Raw genomic sequence first — 20,498 nt, 5'->3', positions numbered from 1 at the left:
GAGGCAGGTAGAGAGTGGGAGAGGGAAGCAGGTTCCCTGCTGACCAGTGAGCCCGATGTGGGGCTTGATACCAGGACCCTGAGATCATGACCTGAGCCGAAGGCAGAGGCTTAACCCACTGAGCCACCCAGGCGCCCCTCTGTATGTCTTTCTTGTAATTCCCCAGTGTGGTACCTGCCCTGCAGTCCTGAATGTGTGTATGTGTGTGTACGTGTGCATTAGACTTGGCATGTGATAATGTCAGATACTTAAAAGTTGCAGAAACAAAAGTCGCCCAGAGAATGCCCATGTACCTTCACCCGTTAACCTGTTACCATTTTACCCCATTTGCTTTATTCATTCTTTCTTTCTGTCTTTCCACATACAGACTCCCGTTCCCCCCCAAACCATTGTAGAGTATGTTACAATTTTTACCACTAATTTTTCAGTGTGTGTTTTTTCAGAATAAGGATATTCTCCTGCATACCCACAGTAATCAACTTCGTAAATTACATTTGTTAAATACTTTAACCTGCTGTCAGTATTACAGTTTTGTTGGCTGATGTAATACCCTTTATTGAATTTTTTCCCCTTTCAATACAGGACCCAGTCTAGGGCCAGATACATTTAGTTGTCTCTTTAGGTTCTTTTAATCTGAAATATTTGCACAGTTTTTGTCTTTTTGATGCTTTAGAAGAATTTGGCTCTTTTCTAATATGGTTGGTTTTTTGTTTTTTTTTTTTTAAAGATACTAGAGAGAGGGAGGGCGCATGTGAGCGGTGGGGGGGTGGTGGCGCAGAGGCAGAGAGGGAGAGAGAATCTCAGGCAGATCCTCTGCTGAGCATGGAGCCCATGGAGGGCTCAGTCCCAGGACTGTGCGGTCATGGCCTGAGCTGAAATCCAGAGGCAGCCACTTAACCCACTGAGCGACCCCAATGCCCCTCTGATACAAGTTTTAATAAGTACTCCACATTCATACTGCATTATAAATCATTTATTTTTACGTAGTTCTATTTGACTCTCACAAAACCCTTGTGAAGTGGGTGATATTTATTCCCCTTTCCCCATGAAAGGAGCCAGTTGGTGAGGTGTTTCAGGCAAGGCCATATTGCCGAGAATGGCGAATACCAATTAGGTGGCGTGGGTCACCCTTGCCTAAGCGTGTGACTCTCAGATACCCACTTACAGCAACGCGCTCTAAACCTCCTGACAGCCCTTTGAGGTGAGCGAGAGCCCCGATACGAACGGGGTAAGGAGCAGACGGAGGGCTCTCCGAGGATCTCAGTCGGCCTTAGGCTCTTTTTCTGCTTCTGCAGCGATTAAATGGGATTTCCAGATTTTGTCTGTTTTTATTTTTGTTTCTTAAGTCATTTTTAACATTTAGAATCTGTGAAAATAGGAGCTGAAATGAAGGCAGATAATTTCAGTATTGCTTTAGTTTCACAGTTTATCTGAGCAGCTCTGAGGCATTGGTGACGGAGTTCAGAATTTTTGCCTCCTCACTCCCATTTTTTCATAGCCGCAGGGCATCTCTTTTTATTGACACTTACGTGTGGTGCGTTATAGTCGACAGAGACCCTCACATCTGAGTCATGTAATCCTCGCCTCAGTTGCTCGACCTGCTTCAGCGGAGTTGGGATTCAGGTCTAGGGCTTGTGTTGGTCCAGTGCAGCCGTCACCACTCAGTGCTGCCTTACCGGGGCTTTACTTTCAAGAGAGCGCGGAGGCAGTACAGACTGCAAATGACCTACATCTTGAAACTTGCTTCTCCCTCTACAGATGTACTCTCTTAATTTTTAAAAAATTTCAGCAGGCGGTTTTAAGTCTTGAGAGACAAAGTATAAGGGCTGACAGTAATGGAACAGTTCAGTGATCTGAGATAAAATTTACAGCAAAGTTAATCTCTGTTTTGGGACGGAGTGGTCCTTACTAGGACATGTGGTAGTTCATTATACTTGTTTAGCATCAGGACTAGGACCATTTTGGTTTTGGTTGGAATGAGACCTTCAGAAGATTAATGGGATGGATCTCAAGTTTTTGCCCACAGTCCGCAGTAAGAAATGTGTTTTACATTTTTCTTAACACACAAGTCTAGTGAGACAGTAAGCTCTTGCTACATAGAAAGTATTCTGTTTTCTTTTATTCCATCCTGTGACTTTCTGTCAGTTTTTTTTAAGGCTCTTGTGATCTACTGAATTTATCACACTACTTGATATTGGGTTATAATTTCAAAAACACTATTCTGGTCTAAATCCCTGTATTACTATACAAATAGGCCCCAGGAGAAGAAGTGATTCTTCAAAATCTTTCAGTTAATTCATTGCAGTGCTGAAATAAGAGTTAAGGACACCCAACGTCCAGTGTTGTACTGTCCTCTAATGACTTAAGTTGCTATTACTCTTTTTTTTTTTTTAAAGTAGGCTCCACATTCATGTGATCGATACCCAAGCCAGGATCCAGAGTCAGGTACTTAACTGACCAAGCCACCCAGGAGCCCCTAAATTCCTATGACTCTTAGGTAGCTACACCAGGTATTTCTAGGGACGTCGAAAACAGAGGAATCATTAACTGAAGGCACAGGAAACTGCTCTGAGGGTCCTTTGATGATCCCTGTGCAGGGGACTTTCTCCATTCTTAAGGAAGCTGTGCCACACAGTGTGGCTTTCCTAAGAGCATCTTGTGGATACTCCTGCCTTCGTTCTCCACCGGTTTTTTTCTCTTCCCTCAGAACATGAGATTAGATAAGGCAGCCTGGACCTATCCTCCAGCAGGGATTTTGTCTATCACCCTTTCTCACTCGGGAAATCACACTACATGCCCAAAGGCATTCTTCATTAAAAAAAAAAAGATAAGATAATTTGCAGGGTGAAGATTATTTCTTCGACTCTGCCAGTTAAATGGCTCAGGTTGCCAGTAATGAAGCTGCTTTATTTAATTTTTGCTGACTAGGAACTGGGTCTAACAGACACGTACCCAACACAGTTTCTTAAAGTGTTGGCTTTGTATCGTGAGGTTTGAGAAGAGTACAGGTAGTACAAGAGGAGATTTTCCCCTTTTCTGTTTTAAACAATTTTTTGAGAAAAAAGGAGTTTTTTTAATGATTCGTTTGTTTGTTTAAGTAATCTCTTTATCCAACATGGGGCTCAAACTCAAAACTCTGAGATCAAAAGTTGCTTGCTTCACTGACTTAGCCAGCCCAGTGCCCCTAAAAAGGGGGTATTCTTAAGAATCATTAGAGAAATCAAACTAAAATAACTTAATTTATTTGAATATTTAAAATGAGAGTCCCACACATTAAATTTGCTAATGAGTTTAGCTGTACACATATTTTTAGAAAGTATTTATAAATATATTTACTATGATAGGCAATAATATGTTATATAAATTAGAAATGTATAAGATAATTTACTTCTTTGGCTTTTAAATCAGTTTCAAGTAGACAAAGCTTCTTTTGTATGTAATGGAAAAATTAGTTTGTCCGATATGAAGATATTGTCATTAATCAGTAACAGTTTGTATATTAGTTTAGAGATTCAGCGAAATAAGAATTACAATTGAGACAATGATATGTCGTGAACCAGTGATTCTTCATAGTTTCCAGTACCTGATATCGCTGAGTTCATATGAGATGTTGGAATGTATTTGTTAGCATTAAAATATCCCATTTTAATATCTTTGATTTATAGTCATATAGGACTTTGAAGCTCATTTCTTAGCAACATCACAGAATCAAAGGTCTAAACAGTCTGTTTTACTTATAAGAAGAACATAATACAGTGTTTATTGATTGATAACTTTTTTTTTTAATATTTTATTTATTTATTTGAAAGACAGAGATCACAAGTAGGCAGAAAGGCAGACAGAGAGGAGGAAGCAGGCTCCCTGCTGAGTAGAGAGCCCGATGCGGGGCTCGATCCCAGGACCCCGGGATCATGACCTGAGCCGAAGGCAGAGGCTTTAACCCACTGAGCCACCCAGGTGCCCCTGATTGATAACTTTTAAACGACTTGGAATTTTGACTCAAGTTGGTTGAAGCTTCAAAAAGTACTCATTCATTTGTGAAAGTTCTCTTTTTACCCAAGTCTTTTTTATAGTCAAACAAATGTTCGCTGAATAATGGAACACCGTATTACAGTATAGGGGCACTAAAGGGAGAGAATATTTTACAGCTGTGAAGTTTTTCTTTTTTCTTTTTCCAAGGCACAGTGCTTGAAGGGGGAGTTGTCTGAAGGCAGGATGATCAGAAGCAGGGACTGACCAGCTGTTTACTCATTTTAGTCAAGTTAAATCATCTGATATGCCCGTAAGAAGAGAAATGTCAATTGATTAATGAGCCATAGTATTGATTTTATGTTTTCAGACTGCTAAAGGAGATTAAGCTTCCAGATATAAGAGTTTCCATAAGCCTTTCTTTTCGAACAGGTGCATAATGAAAGTAAGCACAGAGTTCACTGAGGTTGGAGTTCCATGCTGGGATCCAGGACTTCCATTTGGTACTAAAAACAGTGTGGTGTTGGGGCTCCTGGGTGGCTCAGTGGGTTGAAGCCTCTACCTTTGGCTCAGGTCATGGTCCCAGGGTCCTGGAATCGAGCCCTGCATTGGGCTCTCTGCTCGGCAGGGAGCCTGCTTCCTCCTTTCTCTCAGCCTCCTTGTGTTCTCTGTCTGTCAAATAAATAAAAAGCTTAAAAAAATAAATAAAAATAAAAACAGTGTGATGCTATTGTGTGCTGGGCTTACAGTCAGCCGACCTGAGTTCTGGCTGTGGCACTCATCAAATGATGAGGCTTATCTCAAAGAATCTTGAAGACTGTAATAATTTCGGGAAGAGGAGATTCACTATAGAACATCGAAATAATTGAAATACTAGGCTGCCGTTCTCATTGCTTGTCAAGGATGATTATAATACAGCGAGTGCAAAGTCAGTTTACAAAACAGTAATTATGGTCTAATTCTTTTTTCTTGTAAAATGTACCCCCCACCAAAAAAACAAACACCACAGGGGTGTGTGTATGTGTCTGTGTGTGTGTGTGTGTGTTAGTCTGAAAATAATAATTTTTTTTGTCTAGGAAATACAGAATAACTTATCCAGATAGCTGAAGAGAGCTTGCTGAGATGTAAAGTTGAAATTCTTGTGTTCAGTGATGCCTGTGGGTTTCATTTATTTTTATTCTCCATCCTTTGTGTCTATTGGTAGTATTGAGTATTTATTTTCAGAGCTATTGTATCTTTTTCCATGGGAAGAAATGGATGGCCACAGGTGGTTTTCATTTTTTCTGCATGAGGCATCTGCATCGACAGCCTTTGAGACCTTCATGCTTTATAATATGCAGGTGCTTTCATTGTTTATAGAAGTTCCTAATCCTTGTTTGAAATTTATTAAATGGTGTTCCGTCTGTAAGCCTCCCTAAAGTCCATAGATTAATTAGCCTTTTAAGCAAGGTTGCCTTTTATCTAACTGCAGTATAAACTCTTCCATCTGGGAACCTTCTCTTTCCTGTGCTTGCTCAGTGTTCCGTGTACCTCAGCACTCTGGTATTAAGTATTAATTACGGACATTGACATTCCCAGTCACCATGAGGAACACTAAGAACAACAGTAGATTGAACAAAGTGGCATTGTCCAGAGAGTAGTTTGACGTGGTGAATAATCCACTCATCATGGCTTGGCCGCTGCTGTGTGCATGCACACATGTGCGCGGCATTATCGGGGGTGGGGGTGTGTGTGTGGGGGGGTAGTTATTCCATAGGGAAATTTTACAGGTGACGGTTCTGTAAATTAGCATTCTTAGGAAGTTTCAGTTAAAGGAAGAAAAGAGAAAAACACCCTCTTTTGATATCCCATGTGGCTTTTTTCCCTTGCAGGTTGTGATTGAAAGTTTGTTGACGGTGTTTACTGCAGAGAGATTGGCTTTGGTTCTTTTGAGAGAATGTAGCATGGGTTTAGAATTGTGTTGTTTTAAAAGAAATCTATATTAAATGATTTAATTCTGTTTACTAGTCTCAGTAAGAATTATTGAATACCACAGAGTGGAATGTTTATTTTATTTTATTTTTTTTAAAGATTTTATTTATTTATTTGACAGAGAGAGCGATCACAAGTAGGCAGAGAGGCGGGTAGGGAGAGAGAGGGAGGGAAGCAGACTCCCTGCTGAGCAGAGAGCCTGATGCGGGGCTTGATCCCAGGACCCTGAGATCATGACCTGAGTTGAAGGCAGAGGCTTAACCCACTGAGCCACCCAGGTGCCCCTGGAATTTTTAAAAAACATATAAAGTCAGTAATTCAGTCATCTGTGTACTCAAAATAATTAGCTTAATGTTATTTGGTCCTTTTTATGGACTTAACTTTGCTACCTCACCCTCTGCCTCAAATAAATTAGATTAATGCTGTAACAAATAGGTTCCATAGCTTGTTTAGAAAACATGACAAACATAATTTTACTCAGTTAAGTTTTGATTATGGTAGATACTGAGGGTAGGAAACAAAAATGTAGTAGTACATAGTTTTGGCTTCCAAGGTGGTTGAGAGAGAGAGTTAACAGTCACGAAACAGTTGAGACCGTTAGGGGTTCAGGTGTATTTTTCCAAATTAAAAGCGCACAAGACATTCAGGGAAGATGGTTTAGCATAATCAGAGTGCAGAAGGTCCTTAGAACTAAGTTAGTGGAGGAGACAGCATCCTAAAGTGGAGTAAACACTATGACTAAAGGAATGACTTAGGCCCTTGTGCAGATCTTGGAATAGCCTTACGTGATCAGAACCTGGCTGTGGATTGACTAGTTGTCAGGGTTGGCGATAAGGTTGTTGAGAGGGGTGGTCACATTGTGGGAAGGCTTTGAAAGCAAAGGTGGTCAGTGAGGATGCATGACTAGCTCGTTTTTGCAATAGAGTGGCAAGATAAACAGTTTCTCCCTGGTGAGTTATCTTACAAATGGTAGATAGGAGGAGATTGGAGATCACTGAACATATTTAGGAGATGATTGCCGTAATCTGGGGATGAGTTAGTAAGTGCCTTCCTTGGGAGGGTGACAGCAGGATTAGATGAGATAACTGAGACACTCTGTCACCGGAGGAAAGTTGGTCATTACCATTAGCATATGTCATTAGCATATCCTCAGTGCGTGTTTAATGAATCAGAGGTTGAGAGAGGGAATAAATATGGTGAATGAAGGAAAAAATAAGTTAATGGTCATTTCTTCCTAGATATCTTGAGAGTTATTTACCACTGATAGAAGATGGATTGGTAAACAAATCTAGGCAGATGATGATGCAGTTTATACATCCTGAATTCGAAGTGGTGGTGACTTTGCAAGTACAAGTGGCCTTAGAAGTCCTGGCTGTGTGGCTCTGGAATCGAGTTCAGGGCCCGAGACATAGAGTGAAAGTGTATGAATATGTACATATGTGGATATGTAAGGGCACTTTCTGAGAGAGTTTTTTCTTTTTTTCCTGAGGGAGTTTCTAAAGGGAAAATTGGAAGATCAATAAATAAGCCTTAGAAAACACCAGAAGATATCATTCAACTTTTAGGCTTTAGAGACCTACTTTTAATCATTTGATTTCAGTTTGCTTAATTTGAGTTAATATCTTTTAAAACCTTTTTAAAAACAGCCAGTAACTTGTGTTTGAACAGTTTTGTTTAAAAATGATGGGAAAAAATCAGTATATTCCAGCCTGATTCTAAAAGCAGAATATTTCTGATTTGTTATAACTTTTGCTAGATTGCCGTGCTAAGGAGACAGCAACGTATGATAAAAAATCGAGAGTCTGCTTGTCAGTCCCGCAAGAAGAAGAAGGAATACATGCTGGGCTTGGAGGCCAGGTTAAAGGCTGCGCTTTCAGAGAACGAGAAGCTAAAGAAAGAGAACGGATCCCTGAAGCGACAGCTGGATGAAGTCGTGTCAGAGGTGAGTGCTATTGAGGCCGCCCGATGACGTGGGTTCGAGTAGTCTCTCTTTTCTGGGGAAGCCAATTGGAAATTGTGTAAAAAAAGAATACTAGGGCGCGATAAACCCCAAAGCATTTGCACTCAGAGTACGGCATTGGAAAGAGGAGCTGTGGGCTGTACCTGCCGGTGTGTTCAGAAGCTTTCTGTTTCCTGGGTAGCTTGTTCGCTCTCTTTTCTGACTAAATGAGTCCCCTTGAGGACCCTAAATAGTCTCGACAGGTCTTTCCTTTTATAAAGATTCTATTTTATTTATTTAACAGAGAGAGAGAGAGAGCACAAGTAGACAGAAAGGCAGGCAGAGGGGGAAGGGAAGCAGGCTCCCTGCCGAGCAGAGATTCCTGGTGCGGGGCTCCATCCCAGGACCCTGAGATCATGACCTGAGCCGAAGGCAGAGGCTTAACCCACTGAGCCACCCAGGCGCCCCTAGGTCTTTCCTTTTAAAGAAGAAAATACAGAAGCGCCTGGGTGGCTCAGTAGGTTGAGCATCTGACTCTCTTGATTTGGGCTCAGGTTATGTTTTTGGTCGCGGGACGGAGCCCAAGTCAGGCTCCACGCTCCGCCCGAAGCCTGCTTGAGAATTTCTCCCTCTGTCCCTCCCCTCATGCTCTCTCTTTCTTACTCTCTCAAAAACCAACAAACTGAAAGAAAGAAAGAAAACATAAAATAAAAAATGTTAAGGTCTTTTCTCTCCCTGACCACTATTACGGTTTTTGCATTTTGTTGCCATGTTAGTTCCGATAAAGTCAATCTTCTCCTTAATTCTGTTCATGAAATCTCCCGTCTCAGGATTTCCCACTCCAGAGGGATGTCTGTGCCTACTGTGTGGGGCTTTTCCCACTGTTCTGTCTTTTCCTTACTGAGCACATGTTAAAGGATTTAACAGACAGGAATTAAACTGCAGATGTCTTTTAAAACTCTTCGAAGACTCATAAAAATGTTAAATTGTTGAATTCTTTCCTTTTGGGTGCAGAGGAGACTGCAAGGGAGTGCCCCTCTCTCCTTTTCCCTTGCTGCTGTCCCAGGGAACCCAGAAGCCTCTGCTCTAGTCCTGTGAAAAGTACTGTTCCTCACCTTTGAGTGGTTTTTTTTTTAAACTATAATAAAATTGGTGAAGAGAAGTGTGCTTATCTTAGATGTTGATTTTTGTGAGATCGATATGTAGTTTAGCTGTATTTAACATGGTTATTTCTTTCAGAACCAGAGGCTTAAAGTTCCTAATCCGAAGCGGAGAGCGATCTGTGTGATGGTAGTGTTGGCATTTATAGTGTTCAGCTACGGACCCATGAGGTAAGCGGGTAGCCGTTTGCGCGGGTACCAACGCCAAAAATTGCAGTTCTCATTCTTTCAGCTCTCGTCGTAAGCTAGAGAAAAACAGTTTCGTTTTGTTCTCCTCAGGGACAATATTTAGGGAAGAAGAGGGGGAAGAAGAAAGATTGCTTTCTCCTCCTTGTTCTTCCCCTGGGTCTGGCAGAAAATCCATGACGTTTGATGAAGAAAGGCTTCTGTTAGCAAACAGATCAGTGGTGGGCCTGGAAATCAGATCGCCCGAGTTCAGGTGCTTGCCCCTGCACTTGGTAACTTTGTCGTCTTTTAGGCAAGTTACTTAACCTCTGTGCTTCAGTTCCTTACCTTTAAAATGATGAAGCCTTTATTATAATACTGTTACCTGCCTCCCCCCTTACTGTGATGCTTGAGTGGCCTCAGGGATTATAAGATACTTGTGTGGCTTCCTCCCTAGCTGGAAAGTGAACAGCTAGAGCCGTAATTAGCAGTCTCTGATTGAGTAGGTTTGGAATGGGAATCAAGAATGCAAATATTTTATAGTGTACTAGTTGATTGTGGTACAGGTTTCTAGCTAATCATAGCTTGAGAAACACTGCTTTTAGGTCAGAGTCATAGAACACTAGGATTCAAGGAACCCTGGAGACTCTCTTTTCCAGACTCCCACTCACTGTGGCACATTTGATCGGTGAATGAAATCAGTATATCCTAGGTGCTGGGGAGTCCACGAGTAATTAGACCCGGGCCACACCTTCAAGGATCTCTTAGTCCAGCTGAGACGACGGACAAGTCAAAGGATGACTCCAGTATAATGTGGTGGTTGTGGGAACAGCAGTGTGAACAAATTACTAAAAGAGTGTAAATGAGAGTAAGAATTCCTTGAGAAGGTTTGCATCGTACTGATAGATGTTCAGAACAGATTTTGTTGAATGAGAGTGGAAAGGGAAGTCCCTGCAGGAGACGCTGAATCTTGGAAGTGGGATAGCAGTTTGCCAGCTGCAGAGTATGGAAAGAGATGCCAAGCAGAGGGACCACAGTAGCTAAAAGGCACAATTAGGAAATGGCTTGACATCTTCAGGAAAAAGTGAAAAATTCACATATATCTTGTACAAGTGGGAATGTGTATGACGGAGATGGGTCTACAGGTATACCTGTATGCAGGTATACAGCGGGGGCCAGATACTGACGGGCCTAGTGTGCTGCTGTGCACAGTGAGGCACCCGTGGGTTTTAGGCAGAGGGCAGCATGATCTGTTTTGATGTTAGGAAGGTGACAAAGGGTGGTAGCGAGAATGGACTGGACTGAGCAGATGGTCTTGGCAGTGACAGCGCCGGGAGGCTGTTGGTGTGTTTAAGGTGATATATACGAGTCTGGCGTTGGACTGTGGTGACGGAAAGGACAGGCTGTCTCAGGGTGCACCTTTCATGTAGACTCTGGGCTTTGGTAACTGTTAACAGAGTGGGATGTGAGGAAGAAAAGAGAAAAGCTAAAGATAATTCCAAATTTCTATCTTGAGGGACTGAATGGCGTTACTCTTATTTAAGGCAGCAGATAGGAAGATGAATCATTTTATGATGGAGGATAATGGTTTTTATTAGTATGGGAAGTTTGCCTTCCTCACTAGATATTGGGACAGACGGACAGATGGTAGTGGAGTAGGTGAGATTATCCAAGGAGAACAAGTAGGGGAAGAAGAGTAATACGAATCTGGGGAAACCAGCATGACAGACTCAGGAAAAGAAACTCAGAGTGAGTGGTGTTAGGGACAGAACCTGAAGAATGGTTTTCTGAAGCCAAGAATGAAAGAATTTCAAAAACAGGCTTGTCGGGGCAGAAACCTGAGGTGAGAACACTGACTTTGGCAACTAGCATCTTGATGGTTATCTTGGAGCTTCTCTGTGGTCCAGGCTTTGTGCTTGACACTGTTTAATTCAGTGTTCATTTCGGAAGGTGATGTGCAGAGGCAGCACATTTCCTTAGGCACTGTCTTCTGACCTGCATAGACTGTAGTGAAACTCTTCCTTCCTAAGAGCTCATTTTTTTCACACAGCCTAAGATTGTGGTAACTGTTTCGAAGACATGTTTTATTAAGTAAAATCCCCGTATCTTTTTCACATGTTTGATGGTCAAGCTAGGTCATTCCCATTTTATTTTTACACAGTTTCTAAAAAATAAGATGTAGATCTTGTATTCAACTTTCATTATCATTTGGTATTAACACAACTTGCTAGAGTAGTTGATACCCCATCATGGAATCCCAGATACCCATCTACTTTTTACTAAAATGATTCAGTGGAAAGAGGTCAACTTCTGAGTTGACCTATTTTTGAGTTTATACTGTATTAGACACGTTACACAGAATATGTAGAAGAGATACCTGGAACAAGCATTTAAATTATTAAAAGAAATTTTTTTTGCTGCCTGTTGATATTTTACCCATATCCTTCATATTAAAATTATTTTTTCATTTAACTCTGATGATGGCAGTCTCAGAGGCTTTATGCAGTAGCATTTGGTGGACAGTAAAGCAGATGGGGTTGGGATGTAGGAAGTGAGGTGGGGCTGGGGATACACCTTGTTGTGGGAGCCCTCATGAGTAAATAGAAATTCGTGGGGAAAAAAGACAAAAATTTTCAAGCGGATTAATGATGTTTATAGCTACTGGGGTAGAGGGGCTGTGTGGGGGTGGATCTCATTTCTGTGGGCAGATAATTTGATTCATTTTAGAAGGAGGAGACTATGGTCCTCTTTTTTTTTTTTTTTAAGATTTTATTTATTTATTAGAGAATGAGAGGGAGCATGAAAGGAAGAAGATTAGAGGGAGAGGCAGACTCCCCATGGAGCTGGGAGCTGATGCGGGACTCAGTCCTGGGGCTCCGGGATCATGACCTGAGCTGAAGGCAGTCACTTAACCAACTGAGCCACCCAGGCACCCGACTGTGGTCCTATTTTATCATGGAAGTTTTGTGTCCAAAAAATTAGATGGACAGTACAAACAGAAGAATGAAGAAGAAAGCCTAAATATTTGAAAGTCCTGAGGAACGGGCAGAGGAGATCTGTGTCTCTCTGTGAAGGCTTGAGGAACAGAAAGCAAGCAGAGAGAACATTTAGGAAGTGTGCAGATTTTTAAATTCAAACATGTTAAAAGGCTTAGATTGAAGCAAAGTAACAAAGAGCTGGAAGGGGTGGAGAAATATCGAAGTATCTCAACAGGTTGGAATACCTCCAGACACCAAGAAGGAAATAGAAAGAAACTGGCTCATAAAAACCAGGAACTAATTCTTTAGACACAGTTTGGCTCAGATGGTGAAATATCAAAGCTGAGAGGGCAGCAGTGGTCTGAAAGGCTAAACCTGCCCCCAAACCAGCTTTGGCAGTGGACATGTGCCATCACGTATGCTCTTCCGGAACATTCTTGATTGACCCTGTCCTCTGCAGCCTCTTCACTGCAAGAGTGAAGATCTCAGGGCTGGGAATCTGCCAGAGGAGCAGAAACTTCCCCGCTGAACCTTATTAATACCACCTGGAATGTATTTATTGAATAACTCCCACACCCATGGCTGTGTCTGTCAATCTATAAACCTTAAGCATTATTGGGTTTTAATTGGTATTGAAAAAAGCAAGATTGTGTGTGTTCTAACTAAACCTTTCTTAAGTACCAGAAAACTGAGTCTGGCCAGACAAACAGACATTTAAAGGAGAGATTTCCAAAGCATTTTAAATTTAGGAAATGAAACTCTTTCAGAACAGATCCCATTACCATAGTAAAGTTGTCAGTGTTGTGTCAGATGTTCCATGTAGAGTTAAACTTCTGTGCCGTATAGGTATGGGTCCAAGTGAAAAAATATATAACACACAAGTTTGTTGCCTATAGGTATGCCTTAAGAAACATTTCCTGAAGGCCCTTGTGGTGATGAAATGTAAATACATCTTACATCTAAAGTAAGAGAGTTTTGTGCAGCAATACTGACTAGTTTGAAGAGTTTTAGGTTACTAAATAGTCATAACACAGAAAAAGAAAATAAACCAAACAGACTTAAAAGGGTTAATTTTTCTGACCTTATTGATGTTGTGCGGATGGTAAGGAAGGCATCTAGCTTTTTCTGGCACAAGATTCAAAGTGCTGGCCCCCTCTGGGTGGTCCATAAAAATAGTAACTCTGGGCAGCAGGGAGTGGCTACACTGGACAAATGTGAATTGAGAGGAAACCCTCTTCTTAATACCCATTAGGGTCGATTCTGTGATTATCGGTCTTATTTTATAGTTAAAGAACTGGAAATTTAACAAAGGTCTTTTTAAAAATTTATCATGGAAAACTCTGCCTTCTCTACTATACCATAAAGTGTTTTTTTCCTACCATTGTCCAAGGACTTCTGTTTTTGGCAATATGGTGGGCTATCAATATGGAGAAACTTTTTGCAATTCTATACACCAACAAATGCTGGATTAACAAACAAATCAAAACTCTGTTATGTAATGGGTGAACCCAAGACAGAGGAAGGACTTCATAGTGGCCAGAGATGTAAAGATAACTTGAATCCATTATAAGCTAGCATTGGAAGTGGTGCTATTTTCTGATCTTCTGGCCTAGAGTTTGGTGACAGGAAAGTTGTGGGGTCCTGAACAAGGTAGGAGATCACAACTGAGCCTCATCCCCCATTCCCATACCCAAATAAAGCTGGAACATCCAAAGAATGACATTTTTCATTTGCTAAAAAGAGGGGGAAAAGTAGGTTGTCCTATCACATAGGAAGAGTATTGATAAGTACCTGTCTCGGTATTGGCTTTGAGTAGGATGGAAATAAAGAAAAAATCTCCCGGAGAACTCATCATTACATGTCTTAACTCACACGGGTTTGAGCCTGAATTTATACTACTATTGTGACATTCCTCAAAAAAACCAAGCCAAAAATTTAGTTTAAGTGGCCCTGTGTTGGTACTGCTAGGCTCCTGGTGGAAACAAATGCACCATCTTCTCAGAGGAAAGCGCCGTGGACATCCTTCTAAAAAACTGCAGATCCAGTTCCAACTGACCATGTGCCAACATCACCTCCCTTTCCCCTGATCATTCATCACACTAGGAAACAAGCCACCATGGGCACGAGTTGGAGGAAATAACAGACTACAGAATCAGACTCGGAAGACTGCAGATATTTGAATCAACAGCTACAAGGTGTAAAGTAAATATGTGAACTAGAAGAGGGCTTCAAAGAATGGGAAAGGAACAAAAGACGATCAGAAATGATGCACACATTTTGAGAAAAATCTAGAAATGTGATAGTAAGTTAAAATTAGAAAATGCCCAGGTTAAAACAACAAAATAGTCACATTTGAAGAAAGAAACCGTGAATGGGAAGATAGGGCTGAAGGAAATGTAGAGTGTAGCAGAGAGATGAGATGGAAAACATGGAAGAGATTTAAGAGGGGAGGTCACACTGCCATCGCCAAGTAATCCAAGTAGCATTTCTCAGGAGACATTCTGACATCTTGTACCTCCTGAAGAGATGCCCTGGAAAGGATACAGTATCACTTCTGTGATATTCTAGCCAAAGAAGGAATAATCTTAATTTTCTAATGAAAAAAATAACGGATAAATCCATTTAGAGAGGACAATGTATAAAATAGCCTGTGATCTTAAAGCATTCAGGGTATTCAAGAAGAAGGAAAATAACCCCAAAGGATGGTTTGAGACACAGAAATGAATGGCCAGAATGACAAAAATGATAGTTGTAGATGAAGCTTTCTTAAAAAGTTGATGATATAAAACATTAACAATGTCTAGTTTGTAAGGTTAGAACTCAAGGCGGAAGTATTTTCTGTACAGTAATCCCTGATCAATTGAAAAGGGTGTGATGGAAGTGAAACCATTCAAAGTTCTTGTTTGAGAAGTAGGTAAAAATATTAATTGTTTAGACTTGTTTAGCATGTAAAATTAGCATTTTAAAGTTTTGGTTTAACCCCTAGCAAAATGTAATTGGAGTGTATCCTTTCAAAATCTAGTGGAAGAAATATCATTGAAAGAGATGGACAGACTCAGCCCAAAAGAAGGCATGAAAAGAGGGAAGGCGACCACTAGAGTAGGAAAGCACAAAATGTGATGGTAGAAATTAATCTAGAATATTATCTGTAATCACAATATGTGGAAATGCACTGAACTCTGCATTTAGAAGGCAAAGATCGTCAGAGTGGGGGTGCTGAATGATAGGCAGAATTCAGCTTTATGCCTTTTACAGGAGAAACACCTAAAAGTGTCAGGCTACAGAAAGTCAAAGTTGAAAAGTCAAGGGATTGAAAAAGCCAATGGCAAAAAGAAAGCTGGAGTTGCCCTATTAATGTTGGACACATAGACATTAAGGAAAAAGTGTTACTAGACACAATTACTGAACTGTTAGTTTACCAGGAAGATACATGATTCTAAATTAGTATATACCTATTAAGAGAGCTCGGAAACAATCATTAATAGAACTACAGGGGAAACTGACATTCCACTGCCATAGTGGGGAATAGGAGTGTGCCTTGCTTTCTCTCTCTCTCTCTCTCTCTCTTTTTTTTTTTTTTTTAATTTTTTACTTCTTTTCAGCGTAACAGTATTCATTGTTTTTGCACCACACTCAGGGCTCCATGCAATCCGTGCCCTCTCTAATACCCACCACCTGGTTCCCCCACCCTCCCACCCCCCGCCCCTTCGAAACCCTCAGATTGTTTTTCAGAGTCCATAGTCTCTCATGGTTCACCTCCCCCTTCCAATTGCCCCAACTCCCTTCTCCTCTCCATCTCCCCATGTCCTTCATGCTATTTGTTATGCTCCACAAATAAGTGAAACAAATATGATATTTGACTCTCTCTGCTTGACTTGGAGTGTGCCTCTCTTGATAGAGCACACTGACGGAATCTGCCAGGATAGAGAGGGTTTGAATGTTACTATGAAACCGGATGGCCGTTTAGAGAAATGCTGCATTTATCAACACACAGAGTTTTTGAACCAGAGCTGGAAATGTTAAAAAAAGTATTGATCTGTGCTAGATCATAAAGGAAGTCTCAACAGATTTCAGAGACTAACATGCAGACTGCATTCAGTGTGAGGGTAATTAAACTACAAATCAATAACAAAAAAATAAGAATTTCTGCTACTAAAACTTAAAAATACAATTCTAAATAACTCATAAATCAAAGAAGAAATCATAATGAAATGATTACTGAATGATATTAAAAATACTATTTATCAGACCTTGTAGGAAGTATCATGTTACATGGAATAAGCAAATTGCGGAAGAGTGTTTATAGTAGGATTACATTTATGTCAGGTTCAGACCGAAAGAACTGCACAGTGTGAATGTGTGTACATATGTGTGAAAGCTATAAAAGAAAGCAAGGGAACTGTTACTACAAAATTCAAAAGTCACATTGAGTAAGTTTAACTCACACATAGGCCAGGCTAAATATTTCTGCCTGTTGCTTCCACATTGTCCTATTTACATGTCATAGAACTTGTCACACTGGCTAGTTCTTTGTTGCTCTGTCTTCAGTGCTATAGCTCTTGTGTTGTTTTCTTTTTTGGGGCAGGGGGAAGCTCTTCTGCAGTCCATTTTTTTATTATATCCTCAGCATCTAGCATAATATGTACAGTACATGGCATATACTAAAAAAAATAAAAATAAAAATAAATGCTATACTGAATTACGAGGCAGGGTTTGTCAGGCTGACAAGGAGAGATGGGCATTCCAGGCAGAGTTAGGGAGGATGGCTTTTTGCCGGCGGTAAGAAGCAATCCGAGATGGCTAGAGCTCCTCCGCCGAAATTTTAGATCATGCTTGACATAGTGGAGCTCCTTAATAAAATCTTTGTTGGATGTGGTTGAGTGAAGAAACAGATGAATGAGGGCCTGCTGGAACGTGAATGAGCATAGACTGTCCTGTGGCGAGTGGAAAGCAGTAGGGCTGAGAGGGTAGGCTGTGGCCAGTCCCTTTAGGGCATCATGTTCCCTGCGGAGGAGAAGACCCCAAACAGTGACCATTGTACGGTAACGTTCTAGTGAGTACTAAGTGATGTGGTGTGTTTTGTGAGTGTCATACAGTGAACAGGAGGTTAGTGGAGATGGTGATTATAGGAAAGGCTTCACCCAGAAGAATGGAATTAAAGATTTATAAGGAGAGAGACAGAGGTTCCGTGGGAGGTGAGGGATGCACGACACTAAGCAGCATACGGTACGGGGGGAAGAAGTTATTTCCCCTGTCTGCCCTTTTTGTTGCCTTAAAAAAAACAAACACGAGGCAAAAAAAGGTCTTCACTGCCTAGGCCTTTTATGAGTGATTAGATTTTCTTATTTGTTTTTTGGTTGTATGTTTTCTAAGACACCTTAATTTTCATAACCTGTTCTATCTCATTACTGCTACTTTCTGCATTGCAGTGGAGTTTCTTCTCATTTTTCATACACTTAGTCTTGTAGGGATGTTGGAATTGGATTGGATAAGGCATAAGTGGTTATCAAGTTTAAATTTTTGAGGTGGAAGAAGAGATTTTTTCATTGTGGGGTCGGGGCTTAATTTTTAGAATTTTGTCTTTTTGGGTTCCTCCTTTCTTAAAGCAGTGTTCGCACAGCTGATGTTGGTCACACCAGAGACATGGTTTTCATTGCGGCTCTGTGCTGATGTGTTTCTGTTTTGTTGTTACGTTAAGTTTATACCTTAAGACCATTCTGACATTAGGGAAGTTTAACCCTCCCCCATACCTCAAGGACTGATGTAAATTTCAGACTTGTACAGATATCCAGGAAAGAGGGTATGTTGGAGGGAATGAGCAGTGTTCCTTTTAGACATTTGTAGAAATATTTCTTAGTTGAGGGAAGTTGAATTAATTTAAGAAAAATGGGGGAAATAAGGGAAGAGAAAGGGAAAATCGATTAATCTTGATGGAAGAAAAGAATTTCCAAAAGGTTCTCTTGGCAGCATAAAGTTTAATGAGCAATAAATTGTGTTAAAAATACTTCCATCTTTATAAAGCAGGATGGTTAAGAGCTAGTTGGAGAATCATCGGTCTGAACCCTACTTGTAGTCTGTCGTTTATTCTGAGTTTTGTGGTTGGTTGAGTAATGACAGGGGCTCAAGTTTTTAATCGCAGAAGTTTGAAGTTTTGCAGATTATCCTTGCCTACTTAAAAGTTGGGATGAAAAAAAAGTTTGGCTGATTTTTTTCTTGCATTTTCTCATAGTGGTTCTCAACCATGGCTGTACATTAATAATCACTAGGAAATCTTCCAAAGGGAGGAGCCCTGCCCAAAACTTGTGGAATCTGGTAGGATGGGTCTAATTCAGTTGTTCTTGAACAAAATGTTTTTCCCTCGGGTGATTCTGAAATATGTCCAGAGTTGAAAGCTGTGTTGTTTTTCTTTTTTATATACCTTGGCTTCTGTAGAAATTGTAAGAGCACTTACCCATTGAATTTAGAGGATAACGTATATAAGAGAAGTTTGGTTTTTTTAAAGATCTTATTTATTTGAGAGAGAAAGTGAGAGAGTGAGTGGGGGCAGAGGGGCCAAGGTAAGGGGGAAACAGGCTCCCTGATGAGCAGGGAGCCCGATAGGGGGCGTGAGTCCAGGGTCCCCGGATCATGACCTGAGCCGAAGGCAGACGCTTAACCAACTGAGCTACCCTTGTGTCCTGGGAAGTTTTGTTAAATGTCTAGACAGACATATCTGTACTCAGAGGTTTGTCTTATATAATTGAGGAAATGTATGGACCTCTGTTTTGTACTAAGAGCCACAGCATAACCTGTGGGGAATTTCTTCCTGGCACAGAGGACTGTAGTTACAGATTCCTTTGTTATGCTTTCCCCTTTCTATTTTAAAAGTCACTGTCATCCTCCTCCTCTTCTGAAAATAAAAAGCAATTTCTTAGGAGGTTTTGAATATGCGAGGTCTTAAAAAAATAACAAATGTTTGAAATTGACAGGGTCTTTTCTGTGTTTGTTCCTGGTTAGGTGCTCTCCCCTCACTAGAACGGAATCTTTACCGTTTGAGGCATCAGACTTGGATGAACAGTAAATCATACTGTTTAAGGGCCAGCTACTCTGTGGTTTGCTTCTGAAACTGTTAAGGAAAAGCGGACCACAGAAAATATGGCACTGAACTTGAGTTGTCTGGAACTGGTTAGAAATAAAATGTCTCTATTCTAGCATTCTCTAAGTTTGTCAGCTTTTCATAATTTTTACAGGAAAAACTCTAGCTTCTTATCCTGAGATGAGCCTGTCCCCAAATCTGGCTCTAATTTTTTTTCCTGTTCAATTGCTGAGCACATTTTGCTGTATGAAATCATTATTGGCTGTAGGTTAAAAGTTACTGTATAACTTAAATGTCAGAATTCAAACCACCAAGTCTACATGATTTTGTTCAGCCAGATTTTAAAATGAAATCTAATTCAAATTCTTGGCTGAAAGTACTTTCCACATTTAACAAAGTGACACATAAGCTGAAGAAATGCAGTACATCTAAACAGCAGGTGTCACTGAATTGCAGAGACGTGATGGGGCAAAGGGCGGTCCGTCCCCCAAATTGTGTCGTTTACTCTCGTTCTTCAAAAAAGTATCCATGCAGAGTAACTGGTTCTCATTTCTTCCAGCCTTTGTAGATTTCATCCTTTGTTTTTTAAAAAGAAAATGACGTAGAGTTTGTCAAGTGCAGAGCTGAGTTTTGAGGGCATGGAAAAATCTGTTGATGATTTTCTTTAGTTTTGGACTCCGTGGGAGTTGTATATTGGGAGGTCTGTAAGGAGTACCAGCGGCTTAGCCTTCATTGCTTGGCTACCTTTTGGCCCAGACTTGAGTTGTTACAGTGAGGGAAAGGACATTTGAAAACAGAAATGTACATCCTTTGCTAATTGCCTTCTTAACCTTGAGTAAGTCACTATGTCACTTTCAAGATAAGGGGAAGTAAGTCACTGCGAAACCCAGAGCACATGAGAAAACTGTCAAAGTTCAAGTTGGTTTTGATGTTTTCTTTAGACCCCAGATCTTAGCATGTATGGTGTGTCTGAAGCAACTTTCTCAACCACCATTTCCAGTACTTAGTACATTCAGGTGGAATCCTGCGGTAGAAGTTGATCAAAACATAAATGGTAAAGGAGTTCACAGCTTTGCTTGTGGAAAGGGAAGCTGTAGCCTGATATTAAGGTAGTGTAGGGTAACCGAAACTTTTGACTGTAAGGAAATATATGTGTAATTAATCACATATCATTTAGGCTTCTATGCGATTTGGTATCACTGCCTTATTTTCTCCAGATTTGAGCTGTTTTGTCATTTCAG

General features: G+C 40.7%; 1 protein-coding gene across 4 annotated transcripts in view; it reads left to right on the top strand.

Annotated features, from left to right (window-relative positions):
• The window catches only part of ATF6 (activating transcription factor 6), a 209,569-nt gene that overhangs the window by 44,412 nt on the left and 144,659 nt on the right, over positions 1 to 20,498 (top strand). For all 4 annotated transcript variants that reach the window (XM_082704208.1, XM_082704205.1, XM_082704207.1 and 1 more), the window contains 2 exons: positions 7,697 to 7,882; positions 9,119 to 9,210. In XM_082704208.1, the coding sequence (XP_082560334.1) occupies positions 7,697 to 7,882; positions 9,119 to 9,210 (278 nt within the window). The remainder of the gene's footprint in view (positions 1 to 7,696; positions 7,883 to 9,118; positions 9,211 to 20,498) is intronic.

This window comes from Mustela nivalis (genome assembly GCF_964662115.1).
Source record: "Mustela nivalis genome assembly, chromosome: 16".
Classification (NCBI taxonomy): Eukaryota; Metazoa; Chordata; class Mammalia; order Carnivora; family Mustelidae; genus Mustela; species Mustela nivalis.
Note: the sequence above shows the minus strand (reverse complement) of the source record. Positions and strands in the feature narration are given on the sequence as shown.